A 24,526-nucleotide genomic window follows, 5' to 3' on the forward strand; every position below is an offset into this window, starting at 1 on the left:
TGAATGACACGGCGGTATTATTTTTCCCCCCTTGCAGTTAAGAATGTGTTATTGTGTTAAAGACAGATTGGAAAGTAAATCTTGTCAATATATGTTTTAAAAAGCTATTTGTAGTCTGCTCTCTCTCTTCTCTACTGAATGGAGTTGGCTGTGTTTTTCTTGCCAGCATTAATGTTCATAATTAAATTTCCCTTTGAATGCCAACTCTCTGCAATCGACCCAGAAAAGGTAGTATAGCGCTCTGCGGTAAGTTAAGTCTGTTTTTGTCAGTATAAATGGGTAAAGCATCAGCCACCACTTAGGAAATAAAAGCTGGAGGAACTAAAGGATGCGCAGACTGTACTGACGGCCAGGTTGCAATCCTTGGTTCTTGCGAGATGATATGAAATAAAACTGGTGTCATTGCTGACTGGAGCTCTCGCTGTTGGACACGTAACCTCACCTTGCCCAGAACAGCAGTAACCTACGGCGTGGGGTGAGAGAAAAAGGCGGTGTTTTCTGTCACATCCAGCGGATCCCGCAGTCCCTCCGCGCAAGCAGCGGTGTGCCGAGATGCGAGATTTCAGGCTGCGGGTCGGACCGCAGAGCTCCGGGAGCGGCTCCTCCCGCGGTGACTGACGCCCGGGAGCTGACCCGCTCCTGCGGCCAAGGCTGAAGTGCGGCTGGGTTATTTCCAGGGGTGCAAGGGCAGGCTCGTTAGCGCAGCTGGCCCTTCCCGCCCCGCAGCCCCTCTGGCGCCGAGGTCCGCGGCGGCCCTTCTGGGGCAGCAGGAGCTCCCGGGTTTGGGGCAAACCTGCGGCTTTCCAGCTCCGCTGAGCACCCGTGCTTTTCCACTGCTGTCACGGGTTCTTCGAGGTGCTGCTTGTACAAAGCAAATACATTTAGCAGTCTTAACAGAGTTAGAGCCGGCGTTGGCTGCAGGTTTTTCAGCCTTTCTCTAGTGAATGTATTTTGGTTCAAGGCTATTTTTTTAAAACATCCTTTTTTCCTAATTGTAGCAGGTTGTAGTATTGTAACACTGTACAATTCTGATTTTAATGGTGACTTTGGGGGGAATAAGCTGCTTTTACATGGTCTGATGCGCACTGATGTTCTCCCAGCTCAGTATTCAGGAAATGCCCTCGTCATCCGTTGTAATTTGAGTTGAAGTACAAAGTTCGTGAGTCCTTCGATCTTGGCGCTGCATCAGCTGCGGCTGTCAGTGCAAACCTGCTAGACACAGATTACGCTGTTTGCCCTGAATCTTATCTGAACAGAGTCTTTTCTAAGCTTCAAAGATTGATAAGTTTCCACACCGCAGTCGCTCCCTCCGAGCCCTTCCCTCCTTCCCCCAGCTTTTTCCCTCTTCTGTTCCACGCATGCCTTTCGGGAGGGAACGTGCAGTAGAATTCGCAGTGTTGACGGCGCTGCTCAGTCCCAGTGCTGCACCTTTCCAGGCATGGAAGAAATCCCTCCTCGCGCTCCACAGCTACATCGAGTCAAACTGCTTTTCTTAAGGTTTCGGCACGGCAGACTGTTACCTTGGCGTTGCCTCTGATGTGTTACAGATGATGGTGTGCGGGGTTCATAAAGGAGAGGGTGGGTTTAAAACTTCCATCATGCCGATGCAAAAGAAATTCTGCGATACAGCTGGATAGCGCGACACTATTTGGCCTTTTGGAGAAGAGGTTGGAATTTCGGAGGCGATGGGGAGTCTTCTCTGTTTCCCTTCAGTAACTCCTGCTTCTGTCAGGCAGGCGCCTCTTACTGGGGGATGGAGGGATGGTTTTTGGAGGAGGCCATCCTGGTTTGGAGCCGTGGCGCTGGGGCTCGTGGCACAGGCTGAAGTCGATAATCCCTGCGGTCGGTACTGCAGGTGTGACACAGCAGCAAATTCAATATAGTTCCCATCACCTTTTTAGCATGGGAAGGTCGACCGGCTCTTCTCATCCTGTGGCAGCCAGCTGCAGCCACGTAAAATACAGCCTAAAATTGCGCCCCTGAGTCAGGCGTCCCCGTTGCCATCGCAGGCTGGCTCGCGAGGGCTGCCAGCGCTTAGCCACACGCTACACGCAGCTTTGAGCAGCTCCGCTGTGCCCACGCGGCGTCGGTGTCTGAGCGCGGCGTTTTGGTTCCTCGCCCCGCCGCAGAGTTGCCTGCCCCGGTGCTGCCAGAAACCAAGCTCGAAAGCTGAGCGACTCCTGAGTGTTTCGTCTAGTGGGGCAAAAGGAAAGCGTGAAAAGCAGAAGTACAACAAATTCTCCCCTAGCGCCCGAGTGAAGAGGAAAGAAATAGTGGGGTTTAGTATTTAAATGATGTTTTGGTTTGTTTTTTAAACTGGGTCTGATTGGAATTTTGAAGGACCTATTGTTTTATGTGTGATACGGTCAGTGTGTGTTGGCAGATTCTGATCTGTTCCAGTGGGCTGCTGGCTGGACAGGGATTGCGTGTTTTGTCTGCATTTCAGTGGCACTGCCAGGGGACGTCGGGCCTTTTGCCCTTGTCTGTGGACACTCAGAAATTAAATGTAACTTAACCTTAGCACAATTTGGGGAGAAGTTACTACAACCTTGCCATACTCGTGTTTTTTTAGTAAGATTGTGACATCTGTGCTGGCAAAAAAACCCCACCCTACAACAACAAAAAACCCCTGCTAAATCATTTGTGGTTTAATCATTGTCACATTACAACCACAAAGTACCCAAAGTAGCGGCCAAAAAAATCCTGTTAGGCCTTTTCAGAGCACTTTCCGACCAAAGTGGCTAAATACCACGCAGTAATTCTAAATTAGTTCTGTATGCTCTTTCGACTTTATGTTCTCGAATAGCTTCTAATAAAACATCAGAAAATAATCACTGGAATGAAAATACCAGTGAGTTAACAGCAACTGAGGAACAGTTTATAGTCTGATGTGTTAAAACAACTCATCTTTTCAATTCTACCATTTAAAAAGTTTTGGTATGTTTGGTAAATGATAGGGATGCTTTTGATTTCTGGTTTCACTAGGGAAGCATTTCTTTCTCTTTTTTTGTTTTTTTGGGGGGGGCAAAAGTCTTCCCTATCAACAGTGTGATCGAAGAGATCACAGATAATCGCAGAGATACTTATATGGTGTTTCCGAGTCCCTAAAACATGGTGTTTTATCTGAAATTAGTGGGTTTGGCAAACAGATTATTAGAGAGGAAATATTTTCAAGGCAACAAAACAATACCTATTTTATCTTTTTCTTTTCTGTCACTCCAGTGTCTCTGAATATCAGATAACATTCACGTTGACAGGACTAAATTTTTAAAAACCCCTCGTAGTAAACTTAATGCATTGAGTTTGCCATTTTTAAACACAGTAACTGCCACGTCTGCAACCCTCTGCTGTGCTGTTGGCGTGGTGTCTGAAGACTAACAGCCTCCGTATAGCGTTCAGTTAATCCGTGATCTGTCACATCTCGTTATTGGACGTATCCGCTGCCTCGTCGTTGCTGCGTAGTTCATTCACTCGATATCTCAAGGGATCTCCACTACTTTGGTTGCTGTAAAAGGTGCTTTTTGTCCTGGCATCTCGCCCAGGCACATGCTGCGTGGCAGGTAACGCATCGCAGCCTAATGAGCCTCGGTAACTGAGCTTTCCTGGGGAGCCAGTCGCAGGCTCAGTGACCTGTATTACCCGGTATCTCGTTTGGCAGAGAATTAAGAATGGAGCAGACACATCATCAGCAGATTTTCCTGAGTGCAGACTCATTTTGGTACAAGCTGTCAAAGTCCAAGGACCCTCCAATCTCGCTTTCTAAACCTCATCTGTCAGTGGAGTATAATTGGTTTATGAATTGGCTTAAAGATAAATAGCGGAACCAACCTTTTTACACAAAAAGCACGTCTGCAACTGTGATAAACCTTTTGACACAAAAAGCATGTCTGCAACTATGATAAACTTCACTAAAGCTTAAAAATAATAGTCCTGAATAATACAGAGTAAAGCATCCTCGTGGGTGATCGGTGGCGGAGGGGAGGGCAGGCTGCTGTTGGGAAACACGCAGCCGCGGCCGTAGCTCGCAGGACTGTCGGTAGAGCCGCTTGGGTGGAAGTTGTTTTGTTGTGGGTTTTAGTTGTTTTTTAACTGCTTTTTCTCACTACAAGAATGCTAATGCGGTGTTTGACATCGGCTTGTGGCAGGTGACCGAGCTCTCTACCGCACCACCATTAATCCAAAAAACTGAAGTGCCTGACATGAAGCAACCCCCAGGAGTCAAGGATTCTTTGTGCCGAATGGTGTTCGTTCGGCACTGAGTAGTCGGTGTTGTCTTCTTCGCATCTGCAGATGCTGTCCCGATGGGCAGGCTGTTCCCTGCCTGCCTGCACAGAGGCTTCTTTATCATCGTTTTCTTTTTTGTAACATGCTGCAGCCGTCCGCACAGAGATGTGCACACGGACGTCTGAACAGAGTATAGGTGTCTCCGTGCTTGACCACAGGGATTCAGAGGTCCTCAGGCCAAGTCCTTTCGGCACGTCCAGATTGTTGTATTGCACATCATGAGAGAGTATCAAAAAATTCTGTTCATGGCTTTCCTAGTCAAGTTAGCTGGGATATTTAATTTTTCCTCCCTTCTCTGCTTTTTGCAATTATTGGAAATTCACTATGTACGCAGGAAAATTAGATTAGCAGAGTTTGAGGGCTTTTGCTCTCCAAGTATGGTTCGTAGGTCCCCGAAACAGCAGCTGAGAGCGGACGTGCCAGCCCGTCCCAGGGACAGCTGCGTCTGCGTAGGCCATTGCATTATAAAGGTTCTCATTGCCAGACAAACCTCATACAATTTTAGGTTTAAAATAAATGGGAAGAGTTGTATTTGTCTGTTTGCTGTATATTAAATGTATACAACATATGAATATACTCTATGTATAAACTGGACCTAAGAGATCTTTCTTGAATTAGGAAGGCTTCCCAGGTTGTCTTCTGTACTCCTCAGTAACTGCCTTATTGCTGTAAAGTGGTTCTTTCTCTTAACAAGGTTATTTCTTTTTCAGATTATAAGGGTACTAGGAAGTGTTTGAAGGTTTGCACTTCGATCCTCTTTCTTTTTCAAATTGCCTGTTTAAAAAAGGGGGACAAACTTGTTTGTACCTTCCTATTAAAGTGCATTCCTAGCGTGATGGGAATCAGCTCACACCAAACAAGACGAGGATATCACTGGTTTTTTAAGTGAAGACCAGTAAGGTCACTCCACTTAGTTCACTGTCTCTGGTCAGCTCAAAAATATCCTTGTATTTTGTCTTAGCGCACTAGTAAAATATACTGTGTGTGTATGACTATATTATACAGTGCTGTAGGTGGGGTGGTTTGGAGGGAGGTGTCCCAATAGTGCAACGTACCACCACACTGGAGTCAGAGTAGAGTAAAATGTAATAAAACAGAAAATGCAAGCTATCTATAAACATGTTTTTATAAATTAAGACTACTTGAACATCTATTTACTTGCAAAACAGGATTTGTACTCTGTAGCGGCGTGCCTCCAGCAGTAGCTTGGTGTCCCCCCAGCCAGAGCTGCGCTATCTGCAGCTTCTGCAGCGCGCAGGAGCTGGAGCGGAAGCACTTCCCATCTCTACCACAACTGGTGGCACCGCCTAGATGATAAAAGAGTGGTCCAGAGTCTTTTTGCTGGGCTCTGTCCGAAGCGCTGCCCTTGTTCCAAGAGAGCTCAAAGCTGCAGATTTTCCATCCAGCCTCATTACTTATTTCGCAGTGGAGCTTTTTGTTGTCCTCAGTCTGTAATGAAATAGATAAGATGAAATAAAACCAAAACAGATGGAGAAGGCAGAGCTCCGGCGGGAGGAGGAGAGGGGAAATAGTCGTGCTTTTTCTCAATGAGCGAAAAAGACAGAAGCAGAGGCGAGGGCGGAGGGGGCTCTGATGGATTTGCTCAGTGCCCAGAAGTGCTCGGGACTTACAACCACAGCAGTCCTTTCCCTTAGGGCGGTAGAGCCGTTCGTGGGCTCTGCTAAACTTCTGCAGACAAATGGGTACGTGGTTTTGATGGGTTTATGTCTGATCAGTTTAATCTTTATCTCTCTTGCTGGCTGTATCTCTTCCGGAGTTTGATAAAGGTGGCTGTATCTCCCCAGGTGGGCTCTGCGGGTTGGGACTGAGACGCGCAGCACCGGCGCAGCTGCGGGGGAAGCAGTACTGCAGACAGCGGGCGCCTCAGCTCCGGGTCTCTCAGGTGCCTCAGCTCAGGTTGATTCAGAGCACCCGAGATATGGTTGCGTTTTGTCTTACAGCAACGGAGTTCTGACCTTTGTTTATATCAAGAGAGGATGAGGCTTCACATAGTTGACCAGAGTCAGACATTACCTGTGGCTTTGCAATCACAGGGATGAAAATAAAAGACTCGTAGTGATACTCAGTGAAGGAAACATGGAGAGATCTCAGAAGAACACCTAGTGTCCCCGGAAAGATTATTCAATACTTTGAGAGCAGTTAGAGTTGACTGCAAAGTGCAGAAGCTGAACTGGGAGTTACACATAGAAATCCTGTATTCCCACAACTACTAAGTAAACGGGAAAGCAACTGTGATTCAGTAATGCTTCCGGTTTGATATCCGTAATACCGACGCGATAGATTGCGATGATTTCAATTTATCATGCAGTAGATTGGAGCCTGTTGTGAGATAGCTGTGAAACACAGATGAATCCTGAGAAGTGAAAATTGCAATGGAATCAGTGTTCAAAAAGACAAAGAGATAAATTCTTGAAAAGTGTAATTATGTTGAACACATTTGTCAAAGAATAACTGGTTATAGTTGTATTAATTCTTACAGAAGGAAGAATCTAAATTCCTTTTTAAAGGAGGGAAAACACAGAAATAGCACATTTTGACCAGGAATGCTGCACACATTTTGTGGGTGAGCATCGCTCACTTGGGCAGCGCTGGGAACTGGGGGTTCATCCGGCGTGTTGTGCTGCACACCCCTGGCCCGGGGTGGTGCTTCATGCGGCGGCGGAAGGTGTGATCCGGGAGAACCTGACGGGGAGAGCAGGCTGCCCTCGACGGACCCACGCGCTGAGCGCGTTCCCAGTCAGCGATGATGGGAGCGTAAAGGTGCTTCAGGTTCTGGGTGGACGGTGCGCAAGACGGAGCAGCCGCTTCCTCTTGGGTTTGTTTCTGACTTTTATATCAGAGCCATATAAGACAACTGAATTTTATTTAAGCACTCCCATAGGATGATTTTATTTCAGCCTTTGAAGGCTTGGCACTTTCAGCAAAAAGTGCTAATGTACTTATGATACAGCGTTCACGTTCACAAGACCCTAGAGCTGCGTGTTTAACTGGATTAGACCAAATGGAACTTGATGGGGTTTTTGGCCTTAAAAATTGCTGGGGTTTTATTTGTTTAATCATGCCAAAATTGAACAAGGAAAATATTCTTTTACTGTACCTTAGCCCTAGTTGTCTTGACTCTGCAACCGCTCTGTTGATGATGACTCAAAACCATGGTGAACTAATTAAGACAGTACTGTGTTACTAACAAAAGAGCTGCTTTCTTCCTCCCTCCTCCCCCCAGCAGTTTGTCAAACAAAATTGTATCCTATACCAAAATAATAGAAATCTAATGTATCCTGGCACTCTGTCTCTAGTCAACCAACAGTATTTTGTAATGCTGTTTTAGTACGTGTATTAGAGGACTTGTGTTTTACGCAGCCCATTAACACAAGGGAATCATTAATTTCTGGAGAGTGCCTTTGCCAGAAAGATGTGGGCTTTAAATCTACGTACGTAGAAAAGTACTGTCCATCTCAAATGTTCTAAATGGGTATGATCATTATTGAAAATAACAGGATAGTAATATTTTATGCTCTGCATTTTAAATAACTGCATTTTACAGTTGACATTCTTTTAGAAAACTCACTGATATGTTTGCATCTGCATAGACATGCTTAGATACAGTGTCTTAACATTTTTTCATGTGGATCTGGATTATAAGGTGCTGCTGTTTCTCTTGTTTGTATTTTTCCGTGCTTCGCATGCATGTTAAGATAATTTTGTCTTGTTTAAAGTACGTTTGCGCTAATGTAGTTGCTCTTTCCACCTTTGCTTTCTTATAAACAAAGGGCACATGTGTTACATCTGCTTTTTGAAAGTCGTCTTTAAAAACTTTTAGCAATAGTTAACTCAGCTGCTTGTTTCTGCTCTCTAAGGGGTCGCCTGGCCTGATATGCACCGTCTGGCTGACAGAGTCCATCTGGAGGAGTTGACTAAAATTGGCATTCTGAAAGGCAATGTAGATGACATGGTGAAGGTTCATCTGGGTGCAATATTTATGCCACACGGACTTGGACATCTACTTGGAATCGATGTGCATGACGTTGGAGGCTACCCAGAGGTTAGTGTTAGTCCATTCTCAACTGCCTTGCAGATTAACCCCTCTCCATTCGACCAGCATTTCTCTTCCTTTCGGCATGATTAGCCAGTTGCATCTTCTCAGAGGTGGAACAGATGTGTGATTAAGTGTGTCTTTTTCTGGATGTGATACTCTATGCAGTTTACTTTAAGGGAATCTATTAGTTTGTTAAACCAGAAATTGCTTATGGGGAGAAGTCATCTGATGCCGCCCTTCGGGCATTCTTAATCTCTTCAGTCTCTACATATGTTGTGTTGTTCCTCCACGAGTCACGGCTGTAACACGTGTCACTCAAGCGTACCCTACGCGGTGGCAGAGAGCATCTCAGTCTACCTGAGACCTGTACCGGGAGGACTCACTTGCTCCATTCCAGATGTGAGACAGCTGTGGGAGCCCACTGCTGCGCCGGGGCTACTAAATCCTGCTGGCCGAGTCGTATGGAAACAGGCTGGCTCATACTCCTTTCTTGAACTTTGGTCTCAGGTGTCAACACGGGCACCAATGTAGGTGTGTTGTCCTGGAATGAGAATAAAAGGAAAAAATGCATCAAGTCTTCCAGTTTTTGCAAATATGAAAGTGCAACCTCTTAGAGTGTTCTGAGTTTCTGTAGAAAACAGAGAATGATTACCTTTTTCCTTGAATTAACACGATGGTTCATGACTGTGGTCTGAAAGCAGAACGGATAAAATTCTGTAACCAGTGAAGGATAAGATGTTTGCAATGAGACTAAAAAACAATCTCTAAGGGGAATTGAACTTAAGGTTTGAATAAAGACAGGAAGTTTACAGCAGCTTTAGAAAGATTTCAGAAGGATTTTCTGCGTGTTATGTTTTGGTTATTTGAGGCTAACTGTTTAAGGGTTTTCAATAATAGAGTACAAAAACGGATCACTTGCCTTCTCTCTTATGTAAGATGTTCTTTTACAAGGACCTGAAGAAGAAACTAAGAACTTCTTAGGTAAAGTTTAAGCATATTTTGGAGCTGGGTTCACTTTTGCAGGCAGGGAAGAAACAGTATACAACTTTTGAGGGTACTCATTATGTTCACAATATAATTATTGTTGAGACCCAATACCGTGATGAAAATGTATTGGCATCAACTAATAAACTTATATGTAATAAAAATGAAACAAAAATCAAAAGCAGCCCTATTCTGATTTTAAGGTTTCTTCACTAGCTAACACATGAAGGATGGATGTTTGCCCCTCTCTCTCCCAAGTGCGCTCTCTCCGTGCACAAATAGAGGCGTTCAGCAAAGCACAAGGGATGTGGTTACTTGGAGAGTTCATGGATTTAAAACTCCAGGACCCCAGTGTTGCATGCCTTTGCTTAGATTGTTTCTGCTTGTGTTTTGAATAACCTTTCTGAATTTGGTGGACTTATGTAAACTGGAGCACGTGTTCCAGACTGGATAGGGTAAAGCGAGAACTAAACTTTAGGAACAAGTGAGAAGAATCGTGAGAGCGAAAAGTACCATGCCTGGGTTTTACCCGGGAACTGTATGCTTTGAGGGTTAGAGCAAGTACCTTCATTTCAAGGGAGATTTCTAGAACTGATTTTGAGGCAGTATAGAGCAACAGACCCTATACACCATATCCCCTCTCTCAGCAGGTTTCAGTAGTGTGGCATACAAGCTACAGAAGCAGTTTTTGAAAGTAAATTTTATTTACGTATGACCAAATTTATAACTGTTAATTATCGGGCATATTACAGAATTCAAGGCTCGTTTTTCTGAAAGCAGATAGATCTATCCACAGTTTTGAAACAGCATCCTGTTCTAGATTAAAGTGGACGTAGGGATTGTGTTGCCAAATGAGTTAGGCTCTCCACTTTCATGCTTCGCGTGTGTAAAAATACCAGAGCTCTATGCAGACAGAGACTTTTATACTTGCAAATATTAAAATTATTTGTTTGTGTAGACATGCAACTGCATTCTTACTCTAAGAATGTTTACATGGCTAATTTACTTTCAAAATCCAGTCCTAAATAACACATTTCCTGAACACGGGGGAAGCATGTATGTGAGCTCACAAACAGCTGAAGTCCTGTGTTTGCATTTAAACGTGGACATGGGTGGATGTGCAGCTTAGTTTGAAAACTAATGAATTTGGGGTTCTGCAGCAGAGCAGCCCCTTTAAGCTCTCTCTGCAGGATGAGTTCCACCCCTGTGAGATCCGTCACTCCTCTCTGACCAAAGCGCGCGGCTCTTCATAGTGGGGCCTTCGACCGAGGTGCGGTGCCCGAGGGTCGGAGCGCCGGATGGTGGAAAACCCACCCGAAAAGCCCGTTGATGGGGTGAGCTTCGTTAGGCTGCTCCGGTGGGAGGCAGGGTCAGTGCCCGCGGCGGGAGGGAGCCTGGGGCTGCGGGGACGGGGGGCACTGGAGGGCTTCGGGGACGGGGCTTTCCCCTGGTAGATCTCAGCCTCTCCAGCCAGCGCGATAGGTGCCTGCGCTAAATGGGAGAAGGTTTTTTTATCTGTGCCTCGTTTCATGAGAAAAGGCATTTTGAAGCCATCTAGTATGCCGTGGAGTGATTTTTGGTGCGTTTCAAATGTTTACCAGCAAGCGAGATTTTCACAAGGAATTTCATAAAGCCATTTGTGTGTTTATTGGACGCTGAGCCCATGCCTGTAGTATCATGCTCTTTTTTCTCGCTGGTTAAGAAGCGAGTTATTTGCTTTTGGCTGAGGGAATTTCTGGGAGTATTACAAAGGATTTTTTAAAAATAAAAACTTTCCAAGTGGATATTATTCCATTATTTTTCCTCAAGTGTAAACAGTTACATTTGGAATAATACAATAAGCTTTAATTTCCTAATTTTTATCCGTCACAAAGTTTTGTGTGTTCCAAAAAAACTATTTCCAGACATTGTTAGCTTAGATTAGTTATTCATTAGTAGCCAAAGATTTCTTTTTTCAAAATTGGCAATAATAAGTTTTCATCTTTTCCAGTAAGCGGCTTTCACATGCAGCACTGAACAACCACTTTCTTCCTCTTTGACAAACACTGCAAAAAACTTGCACATTTTCTGCAAAGGATACTCTGGGATATTAGAAAAATACAACATTTCCCTTCCATTTTTTTGCCATGATAAAGAATAATTGGTTTTGGCCAGCAATAAATGCGGCTTAGCAACTATGTTTAGGGCGAGATTTTTAAAAGGCTGTAGCCAGCAGTATTTCCCACTGAAGCACGTAAGTAAATGTCCTGATTTTTCAGAAGTACTCAGCAGTCGGGAACTCCTTCGGGAATCAGGTCTCCTGCAGTGCACCGTGGTATTCCTCGCGGGGAAACCGAGCGTCAAACACTTCTTTGAAAATCTGTCTGCTTCTTTTAAGGGTCTAACTACAACTTGAGCAGTTCTGAAAATTCGGCCCCAGTGGTACTAATCACTTCAGAAAATCTGGCCCTTAGTCAGGCAGAGCTAGCTTCAAAGGGTGAAAACTCCACTGGGCTTAGCTTCGGCTGTAAAATTTAATCATGGAGATGGTTTTCCCACCCTCTTTCATTTGTTTCTGGGTAAATTCGATACGGGATATAAATGAGGGTTTGTGCCTGTTGCAATGGAGAACATGTGGTAGGTGATCCCAAATTTTCAGACCCTGAGGTAGATGGGGCTGAAGTTTTCATTTAAATCTAGGTTCTGCGTCTCTAGATGCTTGAGTTGATTCAATTTCATGTTATATTAATTGACTGTAAGGCTCTGAAGAATGCTAAGTACATTTGATGACTTTCTATAATAATAAGCCAGTTAATTTAAGTTAGGTTAATAACTACTGTGATTTTAACATCTTGTGAATTAAGAGTTTCATTTCGTTTTGTCTTTTAAAATTAGAAGATTTACCTTAGTTTAAAGTTTTAATTCAATTCTCTATTCTCATGAAAAGCCGATCCTTTCATCGCTATTCTGCATCAGCAAATTAAGGTTAGAGGTTTGTTTTGATCCTGAAGTTATCCGTGTCCTTCCATTACGGTGCGTGCTTGGGGAGCATCTCTGCTGCTCGGAGAGGTGCACAGGCTGCGGCTGGCTCGAACAGAAAGCTCGCTCCCAGGTGACTGTCTGGGGATTTAGGTCACCAAACCTACCAGAGAATACAGGAATAATCTTGTTCCCTGTCTTGTTCTGGCAAAAATTATTTTCCCTATGTATCCTACTTTATGCTGAAGCAGAAGTTTTCATTTTTTCGTGGTTAGCATTGCAAATGGTGCATTAATGTTTTCTTCCTTTAAGAAGCAGAGGATGAGGTGAATTTTCCAAGAAGCCTGAAGCTGTTAAGTAGAGCCCCAGTGATGCAAATTGCTTCACGTGGTCATAACCTCACAAAGCCTTGCTCTAGCTGTGCTCTAGCTGTGCTCTAGCTGTGCTCCAGCGATGCTCCAGCTGTGCTCCAGCTGTGCTCCAGCTGTGCTCTAGCTGTGCTCTAGCTGTGCTCCAGCGATGCTCCAGTGGTGCTCCAGCGGTGCTCCAGCTGTCCAGGACCAGCAGATGTGAAACAACCTGTACAGTTGGCGTTTCCATGAGCAAAGAGTAGTAACGGCCTTTCACCAGTTTTAGCTCTCGGTTTCCTTCCTGTAAGCAATTGTGCACCTTGGGAAGAGATTAGGAGAAAAAATCTTCTATTTCACGGGGTCCCCTTGAATCGCTTTCGATTTGATTCTTTGCGTTTGTGCCCAGCAGAGCCGTGTGGTGGTGTGAGCCGTTGGGCAGGCGGAGTGCAGGCAAGAAACAAACTGGTGAAGACTTTCAGTTCTGGAGCATTTCCACGCAGAGCTGCGCTGAAACCCAGAGTGCTTATTGTTGTCTGTTGGGTCGAACACCAAACCAGGAGAGCTTCCTGCAGCCTAAGATTCTCTTGAAGGATTTTAACCCCCTCCCGGGGTTAGGTTAGTAGTTCTCCTCGCCCTGCCGCGGCATCTTACGTGTGCTCAGGAAGATTGTGGTGGGTTCCCAGCGGCTTCTCCCTGGGAGGAGGATGCTGGAGTTCGGGGCTTTATGGGAGCTCAGGGCTTGAGCAGAGGCAGAAGAGGAGGGATTGTCCAAATCTTTCTGGAATTTTAGCAGAGACCAACAGAGCTCGTGTGGTTTTGAGCAGTTCGTTCTAAGCACAGGAGGAGAGAAAAACCAAAATAGTATTGTTCTGCTTTCAATTATATGTAGAAGTAAGGTATGAAAAGTATCGCAGGTATGCTTTAGTGGGCTTGCCATGCAATTTCCACTGATATTAGTATCAAAAGATCACAAAAGAAAAAGCCCTTTCATTTAAGGCCATTGCCTGCGTATGCTTTCTGTGTGTCACAAGAAAACTTGTCCATTAGATTTTAAACAGTGCTTGTCATTGGTCTCATTTTAAAACAGTTGGTGGTAGCTTTTGCAATTCTTTATCTCATGTCTTATGAATTTTCTGTCTAAATATTCTCCTCATCATGTAAACTCCAGGTTTACGTTGTAGTTGTCAACTTGGTGATTTTTACTATGTGCTATTCCTTTTTTTTCTCACGGTTAGGTTTTAAGAAAAAAGAAAAAAATATGATTTTATGCTATATTATTTCCAATGTGATAGCAATGGAGCTTGGTGACATCTGAGGATCAGGAAGCAAAATGAGATGGGAAGTTGTGCTCAGAACCACACTGTAGCGATGGATCGAAATTCAGCTCTGTCTGACTCAGAGCAGGCAGCTGTGCCTCGAGTAAGTGACAGGCGATTCTTCTTCATTCCTCACACAGGAAGGGTATTTAGGCAGCTTAAACCTGATACCACAGTTAAAACCTAGGAAAAGACCAAAATGTTTAAAATAAAAATAGCCAGTTAAGCATCCTGTGCCCTCTGTTCCCCCAATATTAACTTTGAGCTGCGTCCCAAAAGCTCCAGCTAGTAATTAGATTCTCCTGCAGAAGTGGAAGCTTTGACTTGCAGATGCCACAAGTGGTATGTGATGCTCGGGGCACGTTCTCCTGTAACCTGCTGCTGATCTCCAAGGCGAGAAGGAGGAGCAGCTCCTTCAGGTGACTGTAGGCAGCTCAGGCTGCTGGGAAGAAGCGGAGAGATTGAATAAACTCATCTTCATTAGTAGCGCTCAGCAAGAGAAACAAGGGCTTCGAGAGAAGGGACCAGGGGACAAGTGAAATGGAATTCAAGACTTTTACTTTATCAGCTGCATAGGCCTCTGCTCGTTTTACAATAAATGAGCTAATTAGAAGTTGGGTATACGCAGTGGGAGAACAGGGAAGAGCGAAAGAGCTGCGATTTCACTTTGGTGTTGATTTCTTATAATCTGAATATAATGTTAGTATCCCGACTCATTTAGTACCTGATTGCACTTAGCTTGGTAAAATGGTTAGGACTTTGCCGTACTGGATGAGGTCCAACTGGGACAGCCTGTTTGTCAGGCGCAAAAAAGTTCTGTGATGACTTAGCAACAAAAATGTACCAGAAATTAGTTTGCGCCACTATGTGAGTGTGTTACTGCGGTTCGGTGTTTGCAGTTGTGGTAGTTGCGGTGGTCTCTGCGGGGGCCGTGTTGCGCTGCTGCCTTGCGGAACCTGCTGGCCGGTGTGGGCGAAGCGGTGCAGCCCCTGGTTTCGGGAGTTTGGGAGGGAGGGTGGCCTGGCGTCTCTGCGCCTGCGCGTCCCTCGCCAGCGCAGCGGCTCGCAGGCGACGCGCCCGGTGCCCCTGCGGCGGCTGCTGCTCCCCGCCTTGCCTGCGAGCCGGCGTCTGTGGGACGAGAGCCGGCATGATACTCACTGCAGTTCTTCCACGGAAAAAGCAACACATACCCCATTAACCGTTGGGTCGCGTAGGAGCAGGCGGTAATTCATCCTCGTACGGAGGTATTCCGGGGATATTGCAACTTCTAGTCTGCCACAGCCACTTTTCTGGGGAATAGGCATATTTGCATACTTCCTAATTCCCTGCTTATTCCAAAAATAGATCTATATTTTATATTACTGCACACTTAACTTAATTTGAACTTTTATTTTGCTTACATAGTAATGAAATCAGTTTACATAATAATTCTCTTGTTCCCTTGACAGTCCTTATTGCCTAGACAGGCTGTTTTTTGTTACCTTACATGAACCATTAATTGGAATCTGCTGTTCTTGGCAGGAGTACAGTCGCAAATGACAGTGTCATACATCTGTGCTTACTGGGGGGGAGTGTCTCCATTTTAAAATGCGAGCAGAACCTCCAAATAAAATCGGTCTTAGAAAACAATTTCGGATATAGTCTCTTGTTGCAGTATAGAGGAAAATAAACAGTTCTTCAAAAAGTAATTTTCCCAGAATATCACTTCTTAGGTACCTAGGTGTTAATATTTTCTAGGTTATTCTCTATGCTTTTTTGAGGCAAATCACCAGATTATGCTTTACAGTTGTACAGCACTGAGCGCGACGGGGTCCTGCTCCATGGCCGGGGCTCCGGGACATAACAGTAATGGAAACAGATATCCACACAGCTGCTGCACCACCGTTCATGGATTTTACTCTTCATTTCATCTAACTACAAACCAACATCATGGTTATTGTTGAAAACAAGGCATTAGTTGTGTAGCTGCAACATACAGGGAAGTTTCCTCCTCACAAAGAAGAAAATGCGTTAATGGCAGAAGGTTCATTCTGGTCGGTGACAGTGCGAGGCTTCGCTCCCAACGGGGTTTGACTTGGTGGAAAATGGCAATGTCCTTGTTTCAGACCTGTCACCTTCTGTTTGGGGGGTGTTGGTGTTCAGTCATTAAAAAATCCTCAGTTTGTTCTAATTTCCAGAAACAACTGAAGCAGACTGAGAGCTGAGAACTGTCAGCTCCTGGACCTGGTGGCCGCAGTGGCTACCGAGATGGTCGCAAGTGCTCAGAGATCAGATGTCATTTGGGATGCTGAGGCCATTGTTGATGCACATTTTAATCCAGTGCTGTTCTCAAAAGAAGGAATTCTGTAACCTCCCCAGCTTGGTCACCTTCTCCCCTCTGCTTGTTCCCTGTCCCAGCTCATGTTGTCCTTCAGCCTTGCAGCAAGTTGGGCTGGGGCTGTCCTCCGCTCAGGGTGGCCATGAACGTGGCTCCTTCCTCATCCATTTCACCCATCTCTTGGTGAACACCTTGCTAGCTGCCACCGCAAGGCAGCGAGAAGTCCCCCACTGGTGTCCTGCTGGCTGTCTTTGAGAAGCGGAGCAGTGCTGCCCTTTCTCCCAAGGCCTGTTAGAGATGCTGTCATGGGAGAGATGTACCCGCTGCCGTTTACATAGGGACTTCAGTGTCTTCAGACTCCAGAGATCTGGAGATGAAACCGAGAGCCAACACAACCTAGAGTTGAGGTAGGACGGGTGGAATATCACAAAGAGTTTGTGAATTCCTTCTAGGGAAGTTAAAATTTCACTTTCGTGGGAGCAGGAGTATTCGGGTGCCGGGGAGCCCGCCCTGCCTTGCCGCCAGCCCGGGAGCCCACGTTTCCCAATGTGAATCCCCGGGTCTCGCCCCCGGGTTGTAATTGCATCGTTAGCTTCTTGGGGGAAGTGCTAAAAGCAAAATCAGACTGCAAGCGGTCCAGACTAAATGTCTACGCATTGCTTTAATGGCTGTGCAGAGGTGTCTGAAGTGGGCATCGGGTCTCGATTGTCACACCTGGTGGTAAACCTCATTTGTTTTAAGAAAAGGCAAAAAAATGTGGCCACCGTGCCAGGGCCGCCTTCAGATGATGTTTGCCATTGTTTTCCTCGCTGCGCATTCATCTTTTGAGCATCTGTCTTGGATTGACTGCCTCAGAAAAGGCATTTACAAGTAGAATTGAAGGGAAGTGTACTTAAAAGCCAAGTATGGGTTGTTTGTTGTAAAGCAGCCGATAGATAGTTGGCAAGACACCAAAAGGTCCAGACACTAATCTAATTGTTTACAGCTCATGGAGAGATTAATCCACAAGATTGGATGCCCTCATTTCCTTCACGCATTACAATGAATGTGTGAGATGCCAAACCCCATGGGGCAGCAGCAGAAAGAAAAATGGCTCCATTTCACTGCAGTTATTGTTTCAAGTTCAGAAATATATTGATTCTCTTTGGGTTTTGATAAGAATATAAATGCAAAGTGCCTTGCTTAATATCAGAGCATTCTGGTTTCCGAGCCTCAGTAAAACAAAATCCTGCTTCCTTATTTTAGTGTAAAATGGTGCTCTGCAAAATTCAAATCAAACATGAACTGAAACGTACGGAATACACAGTGAAGACGGTCAGGATACACTTGCTGGCTTGTGAGGGCGAGCAGATGCTCCGCATTTCTGAAAAATGGGCAAAGCTACCCCCGGGGTGTCCGGGCTGGTGAGCTCTGCAACGCGCAGCGGCTGTACGGCGCCGCAGAGGGAGAAGCACCGGCCCAGCACGGCCTGGGTGAGCGGCCAGGGGGAAGGGAAGGCTGCTGAGCGGCTGTTCCCCGCAGGATTTCTGTGAAATAGGCTTTCTCTGAGCTGGGAGCGGAGCTCAGGAGCAAACGGTGCCGTGGGGCTATAGACGCTTTGGGAGCGAGTGATTTGAGCAACCTGGGATGGTGGGGGGTGTCCCTGCCCAGGGCAGGGGGTTGGAACGAGGTGGTCTGTAAGGTCCCTCCCATCCCAAACCATTCTGTGACTGTATGATTCAATGGGAGGAAAGCGTGGCAGATCTGCAGGGCATCTCCCACCGCCGGTGCCGGTGCGGCAGAAGGGCAGGAGTGCAGCCGTGCCAGGCAGTGCTGCCGGCGCCGAGGGTCCGGCAGGAGGGGCTGTGTCCTCCTGGTGATGGCAGCCTCGCCGCTAGTCATCCTGGAGGGAGCCCCTTCTGCTGGCCAGGACAATTGCCATGACTTTGGCCACACGCAAGGCTTGGGGGTGCCGCCTGGAGAGCAGGTAAATAACGCCTTGGCCCTGCAGAGCTGTTCCCCTCCGGCTCTCTGCGTGAAGCACAAGAGCTCTCGTGAGCACAGTGTGTGCGTCTCTGCGGGCTCGCGGGCCTGAGCTGTTTACTGGTCATCACGATATTTTCTTGTTGAAATTTTGCTACGGTTGCAAAGAATTTTCAAAAAGCCAATGGGATTGAGATATATTTATTCCGATGTTGCAATACCTGGCACATTTGGGGGAAGAAAATTAATATCCTGAACTAGTCTTTGCAGTGTTGCTAGTTCCTTGACTAAGCACGTCCTCATATATCATTTTCCTTTACCAGCTTTTGGGAAGAAGAGAATGTTTTGCTAGTCAGGACTTGTTTTGACTTAGTTTTTAATAATATCAGTCAGCACCATGTTGCCTGAAAGTCTGAATCTGACAAAAGTTTAGTTTTAAACGGGCTGCTTTTATGAGGTCATGTGTAGACTCATTGCTCCTGAATCAAGATCATAAATGTGTAATTTTAATACCATTCAGTGAGAAGAAGCATTTGCCTATCCTTGGAGAAATTGTTCTCTGCTGCATAGTTCAGCTGCTTCAGCCGTGACGTGGAGAGGGCATTTCGCGATTCGCACATCGCTTAAAACTCTACTCCACAAGGGAGGGTAGGCAAAGAAATAGTGCGAGCAGTTATTTTTTCTCTGTAGTGCAGTACTTCTCCCAGCGTAGAGAGTGACGGTACCAAGCAGATCCAAAGCCAGGGTTTCTGTGGGGCAAACCAGTTTGGGTGTCGAGTTGAAAGTTGATCATCACTGTTCGTGAAACCTAAATGAGGGAATGATGGGAGAGGGGTAACGATACAGCACGGTCTCAGTCCTCTGCTTCCCGATTACTTTGTGTATTTTGGGTCTCTTATGGGGCAGCTGGCGTAGGAGGGTCTCGCTGAGAGGTCAGCACGGATTGCCTTTCTGTTCCTTCCGCAGGGAGTGGAGCGCATCGACCTGCCGGGGCTCAGGAGCCTGCGCACCGCCCGCAGCCTGCAGCAGGGCATGGTCCTCACCATTGAGCCAGGCATCTACTTCATCGACCACCTCTTGGACCAAGCCCTCCGTGACCCTGCGCAGTCCTGCTTCATCAACAATGACGTCCTGCAGCGCTTTCGAGGATTTGGCGGGGTGAGTAATTCATAACCGGAAGGTTTTCTGAAATTGTTTTTCTGTTTGTTTGCCTTTACTACGTACTTGAGAAGAAACCTTTTGGAAGTTGTGATATGTTGCACAGAGGGCCCTCCCTGAAGCAGCGCTTTGGGCCATTTGACCCTGCAGACAGACTGGGTGGGTTTTTTGTTATTATTAAATGCGCTTTTATACTTGTGATACCTGGTTAACGATAGACCCACGTTTTTCCATTGATTGAAATACCATCTGTCAGCACTGTCGTGACTTCCCAGGTAGGTGTTTTGTCTCGTGTGTGAAAGGTGTGTGTTACAAAATACACGGCTGAGGTCCATATACCAGAGTTGGCTTCCTCCACAGCCACACGCTCCACTGCTCCCTCCCAGGGCAGGAGAGCCTGATGCTGTTTAACTCGGGGGGGCAGCAGAGAAAAACAGCAATAATTGCTTTTACGGGACTGTTGCCAGGACGGCACGAAACCTGTGAGTGTGAGGCCTTCCCGTTTTTCCAGGGGAATGGCCGATGGTCTCGGCGAGCACCCGTGGTCGAGGCGCCGCGCCGCAGGCTGAGGCGGCAGCGTGTGCGCGGGAAGGTTGGCTGACGGGGGACGTAGCCAGGACGCGGGCGATCGTTCCCACGCAGCAGCTGCTGTGCAGGCGGAGGGCCCTCGTTCCGCCGAGCTCTCCAGGGCACATCTCCCGTTCAAAGCCACCGCCCTCGCAGAGCGTTTAGCAGTCGCGGTGGCTTCCAGTGGGTTTTCATTTTAGCAGGGCGAGCATTTGAAGGGTGCCGCATTGTTCTGCCGGCTTCCGTATTCATGCACAGAGAAGATAGAGCAGGCAGCTGCAATGCCCGTCCTCCTCGTGGCTTTTCTGCTAAGTCTCAACAAAGCTAACAATCACTGGCAACGGCGGCGATTTTCTGGTATGAGAAGTCACTCATTAGGAATTGTCTGCTGCTGCCATTGACTAATTTATCACTGTACGCCAGCCGTGAGAGGGTAATTACAGTAACCCTCTTGGTCGGAGCTGGCTTTGAACAACCAGTCCTGACAGAAAAGTTGTGTGCGCCGTCAGCAGTGGTGTGCGCCAGCGCGGCTCCCGGGCAGCCGCCCGAGGAGGGTCCCCGCTCCGCGTGGGCACAGCCTCACCGGCGGGCGCGGGACTTCACCTGCGCTGGTACTTAGCTCACTGCCGAGGTTTGGGAGGTTACCTGTCTCTGTGCTGTTTCTCTATCAAGACCTGCCAGCCAGCCAGCGGGGATACCGGCGAGCGAAAGGCAGCTGGCTCTGCCTTTTCCAGCTGTGAGCACTTATGTATGGCACCGCACGCTGAAGCGTATTTTAAAGGAACGCTGTAACGCGCTTGTGTAGCTTGACACCCCAACGAAAACAGGTTTAATTATCTTGGCTTTCGTGGTAAACACCCTGTGGGAGATTTTCAGCAGTCGAATTGATTCCTGGTGAGCTTTCTCTGGAAATGCTCAGCAAAGCCCGCGTTTTTCCATGGCTTGCTGTGAATGCCCACCCCAGCTGCAGCTCGAGGCACGCACGTGGCTCACCTGCTGCCCGCGTGTGCGTGGCACAGGGGGACGGCGCAGGATCTCTGCCTCGGTGAGGAGTTGCTGGATCAGGCACTTTTTGTTCCAGAGATTTCAAGCAAAGTCTAACTTTCTCCCCTGTTTTTTTTGCTGAGCTTCCTGTAATGATGACTTGTAAGGAGAGCTAGCCAACAAACTTGGCTAAAAGGGGGAGCTGCCCAAAAACGATTGAGCAAAAATCTAAATCTCTGATCCCCTTGTGAACAATACATTTTACTTAGAGAGAAAAAAAATAATAATACACACATACCCTGAGCCAGATGTTGTCACTTGATTTTGTCCAGGAGAAGAATGGAAATAAAATCTGAGACTGAAGTACATCCGAATATTTCTGAATTCTACACAAAAGCTGAATTATAATGTAATCAAAATGAATTTTTCCATCTTTGCAATTCTGACTTGATTCTGCATAAATAGAAGATGCAATTTGTGCTGTGTAGCGTGGTTAGTTATCTACATGCTGGTTCATTCTAGTTTATCCAGAATGAGTGAGTATTTCTCTCAAAAGCGTGTTGGAAAACTTTCTCTCTGCTGAGTAAAGAAGATCTTGTGAAGCCCACTGTTTTTACTGACAAATTGTAATAGTACAGGGGTCAGTACTGATGTCAGTTCTAGCTGAGGAGCTCACTGCAGCCAATCCAATCTTCCTTTAAGTTTAAAAGAAAAAAACATTCTGCAAAAGGAAATAAGTAGTCCGTTTCCCTCTGCAGAGCTCAGCACTAATTAAAATGTTCTTAATTTGGTTTAGTTTAATACACTTCAAAAATGAACTTACATTAACCAAAGTAACACCGCTGTAATTCTGAGTAAGACTGTCTGCACGGGGGATTTGTGGATTTTAATGGATTCACCTTGAATTCATTATGGAATGTGGATGAAAAAATAAAAAACGGGTAATTTTCTTGACTGTGACAAGTCTCTGCATTGAGAAGAGAAGCTCTTTTGCCGTGCCAAAAAGGGCAAGAGTGTAGCCATTTACTGTAATTCGCGCCGCCTGGCATTAGCCATAAAGAGCTGTAAAAGCTGCAAGAGCAGGAGAGGATGAGAGACAACAGGAGGTTCTCCTCCGGCTGCTCTGCATCGCTGCCGGCCCCAGCGCCGCTCCTGCCGCGCTCGGCACCGCTCCGTCCGTCGCAGCCCACCCTCGGCCTCCCTCTAACACAGACACGTGGCTGTGACGGCTGCTCGGGGACCCCGTAATCTGGGCTTTAGCCAAACCGGAGCTGTTCCGGTCAAACGCGGATCCCTCCGGAGGGAGGGACGGAGTTTGCGAGGGGGTCTGCTCCGGAGAGCATGGGCTGCTCGACTCTTCACTCGACAGCCGTCGGGTTCGGTCCCTCACAAGCTTCCTCGGCCAATTTCGGGAAGTCACTCGGTCACGTGTACTTCAGTTCTCCATCTGCGAAACTGAGGTCCAATTTTCCGAGGTCGTAAATTCTGTGGGGCAAGGGCTGCCGTTGGGCGCTGGCGCCGGTGCCCGCCCCTGGGCACCTCTGCTCTGCCTGGACTCTGCCCACGCCGCGCTCATAAATAAACATAGATGTGCAAATAGAGGTATGCGCACACGGTTGTCTGTGCTGCTCAGGAAAAGCAGCCAGTTCCTCAGGGAAGGGGAAACACTGACTCCAAATGCTGCCCTTTAGGGTTTGACATTTCCATTCTTCATAAGCTGATTACCGATTCATGTAGTTCATACGACGTTTTCTCAAAGACCCAGTAAAACCGTTCAATCTTCTTTTGGCCTTAAATATTCACTCTCTGTTCAGGCTTTATTTTTCCCTAGGATTTGTAGAACTAGCACTAGACTTAGTATGTGAAAACTCTGTGCAACTTCGGGAAAATGCTGAAAGACAGCTAAATGTTAAATACATTACTTTCTTTCATTTGCGGATTTTTCTCATTTAGAAGTTTAATAGATTTACGAAGCCCGGGACCTTGAAGATCCGCTAATATTACAGTATTTTTCAAAACAATAGTACTTCCCTTACTCAGGAACAAACGTTAAACCAAATAAAAAGCAGGAAGTTTAATTGCTTCTACCTTTGGGTCACAGAGCCGTGTAGTTGCGTCTGTCCCAATTCTCATTTTTCAGAAGGCTGAGCTCTGTTTCTGGGTTTATGGTGAATGTGTCTCGTGGAATGAAATCGTTTACTAGGCAATAAACATTATGCTCATCTGCTTTTTAACATTTCATATTATGCAGCAGTAATAATGCTACACAGCATTTTTTGGAAAAGTTCTCCTAGAAAAGCAGTTGTCATAATGAAATATACAGCTGTCTTTAAAGTTCTTGTAAGAGAAGCGATAGTTGTAGGCAGCCTCAAAACAGCGACGAGTTGCATATAAACCTTTAACCCTTTTTCTCTTAAGTTGTCTAATTAACATAATGAGGTTAAATTATGAGCAGTTGTTTCTAACCTGTATTTAGCTTATAGTTTATTGCTTCTTTTTGAGCCTGGATGAAGGGACTGTGTGCCTGAAGCTTCTTTTTCCAGCCGTATCAGTTGATCTAATAAAATACATGGCCTCACCCTGCTAATCTTGATCCTCTTTTATAAAATGTTTATATGTGGACCTTTAAAATAAAGCGTGTCTGACATGAGGCCTCACTTGTGAGACTGGCAGCGCGGGATGAGAGAGTCATTGTGTAGCACGGAGCCTGTTGGCCTCTGCAGAAAACATCTTGGCGCTGCCACTTTAGGGAAGTGCCTTCCCCGACCCTGCGCCGTACCCGCCTGTCCCGGGGTTTGACGGAAGGGCAGCTCTATTTCCTAACCGGTCCCCCTGAAATAACGAAGTCGACCACTGCTCGTGGTAAGTTTGCTCTATTAAAAATCATTGGTGAGTCGATGGCTGAGTCGAAATAAGTCCCCTTGGCTGCGTGCATCTGCCTCTGGAGGGTACCGGCTATAAAAACAGACACATGGCCCCTTCAGCCGGACAGAAGCACGTGTGCTAGGTTACTCTGTGGGGTGGCGTGTGTGGCCCCCGTCCTGTCTTCGTTTCCCAGATGAATCTCCCGCTCTAAGATCTTGCAGCGATAGTATTGCCGCTTTCCACAGCCCTCATCAAACTAGCGCTCAATAGATTGAAAAAAGAGACATGTCACCAGTCGCCTTTTTTAATCACATCTGGGATCTGTCATTGTGCAAATCTGGACTATTTAATTGGCCAAAATTGTTTCTTGATTCTCAAAAGCCTTTTATATATATATCATCATCCAAAAGAAATGAATGAGTGCTACAGCCCCCTTCCCTTGGAAGATAACGCAGGAGGCTCTGGGGAGCATGACTGTATTAGTAAGTGAGGACAAAGTGCGAGGCTGTATATATAGCTGACAGCAGCGCTGGTATTTAACTCCTGTGCTGTCCTTGGCTGTGCCCGCGCAGCCCTGCTTTGGGACGGAGCTGGGGCCACCGCGTCCAGCCACGTGATGGTCTGCCGCTGGCGCTAGGCAGTTGTGCAATCCGGCCTATCTAGACAGATCTTGCCACTACCCTTGATAAGGAAAAGGCATTTTAGGGACAGTCCTGGCATTCCT

General features: G+C 46.5%; 1 protein-coding gene across 1 annotated transcript in view; it reads left to right on the top strand.

Moving 5' to 3' along the window:
• The window catches only part of PEPD (peptidase D), a 227,896-nt gene that overhangs the window by 199,639 nt on the left and 3,731 nt on the right, over positions 1–24,526 (top strand). Inside the window, exons 14-15 of the mRNA XM_009881407.1 lie at positions 8,163–8,347; positions 19,195–19,386. Of these exons, the coding sequence (XP_009879709.1) occupies positions 8,163–8,347; positions 19,195–19,386 (377 nt within the window). The remainder of the gene's footprint in view (positions 1–8,162; positions 8,348–19,194; positions 19,387–24,526) is intronic.

The sequence above is a fragment of the Charadrius vociferus genome, unplaced genomic scaffold, assembly GCF_000708025.1.
Source record: "Charadrius vociferus isolate BGI_N301 unplaced genomic scaffold, ASM70802v2 scaffold553, whole genome shotgun sequence".
Classification (NCBI taxonomy): Eukaryota; Metazoa; Chordata; class Aves; order Charadriiformes; family Charadriidae; genus Charadrius; species Charadrius vociferus.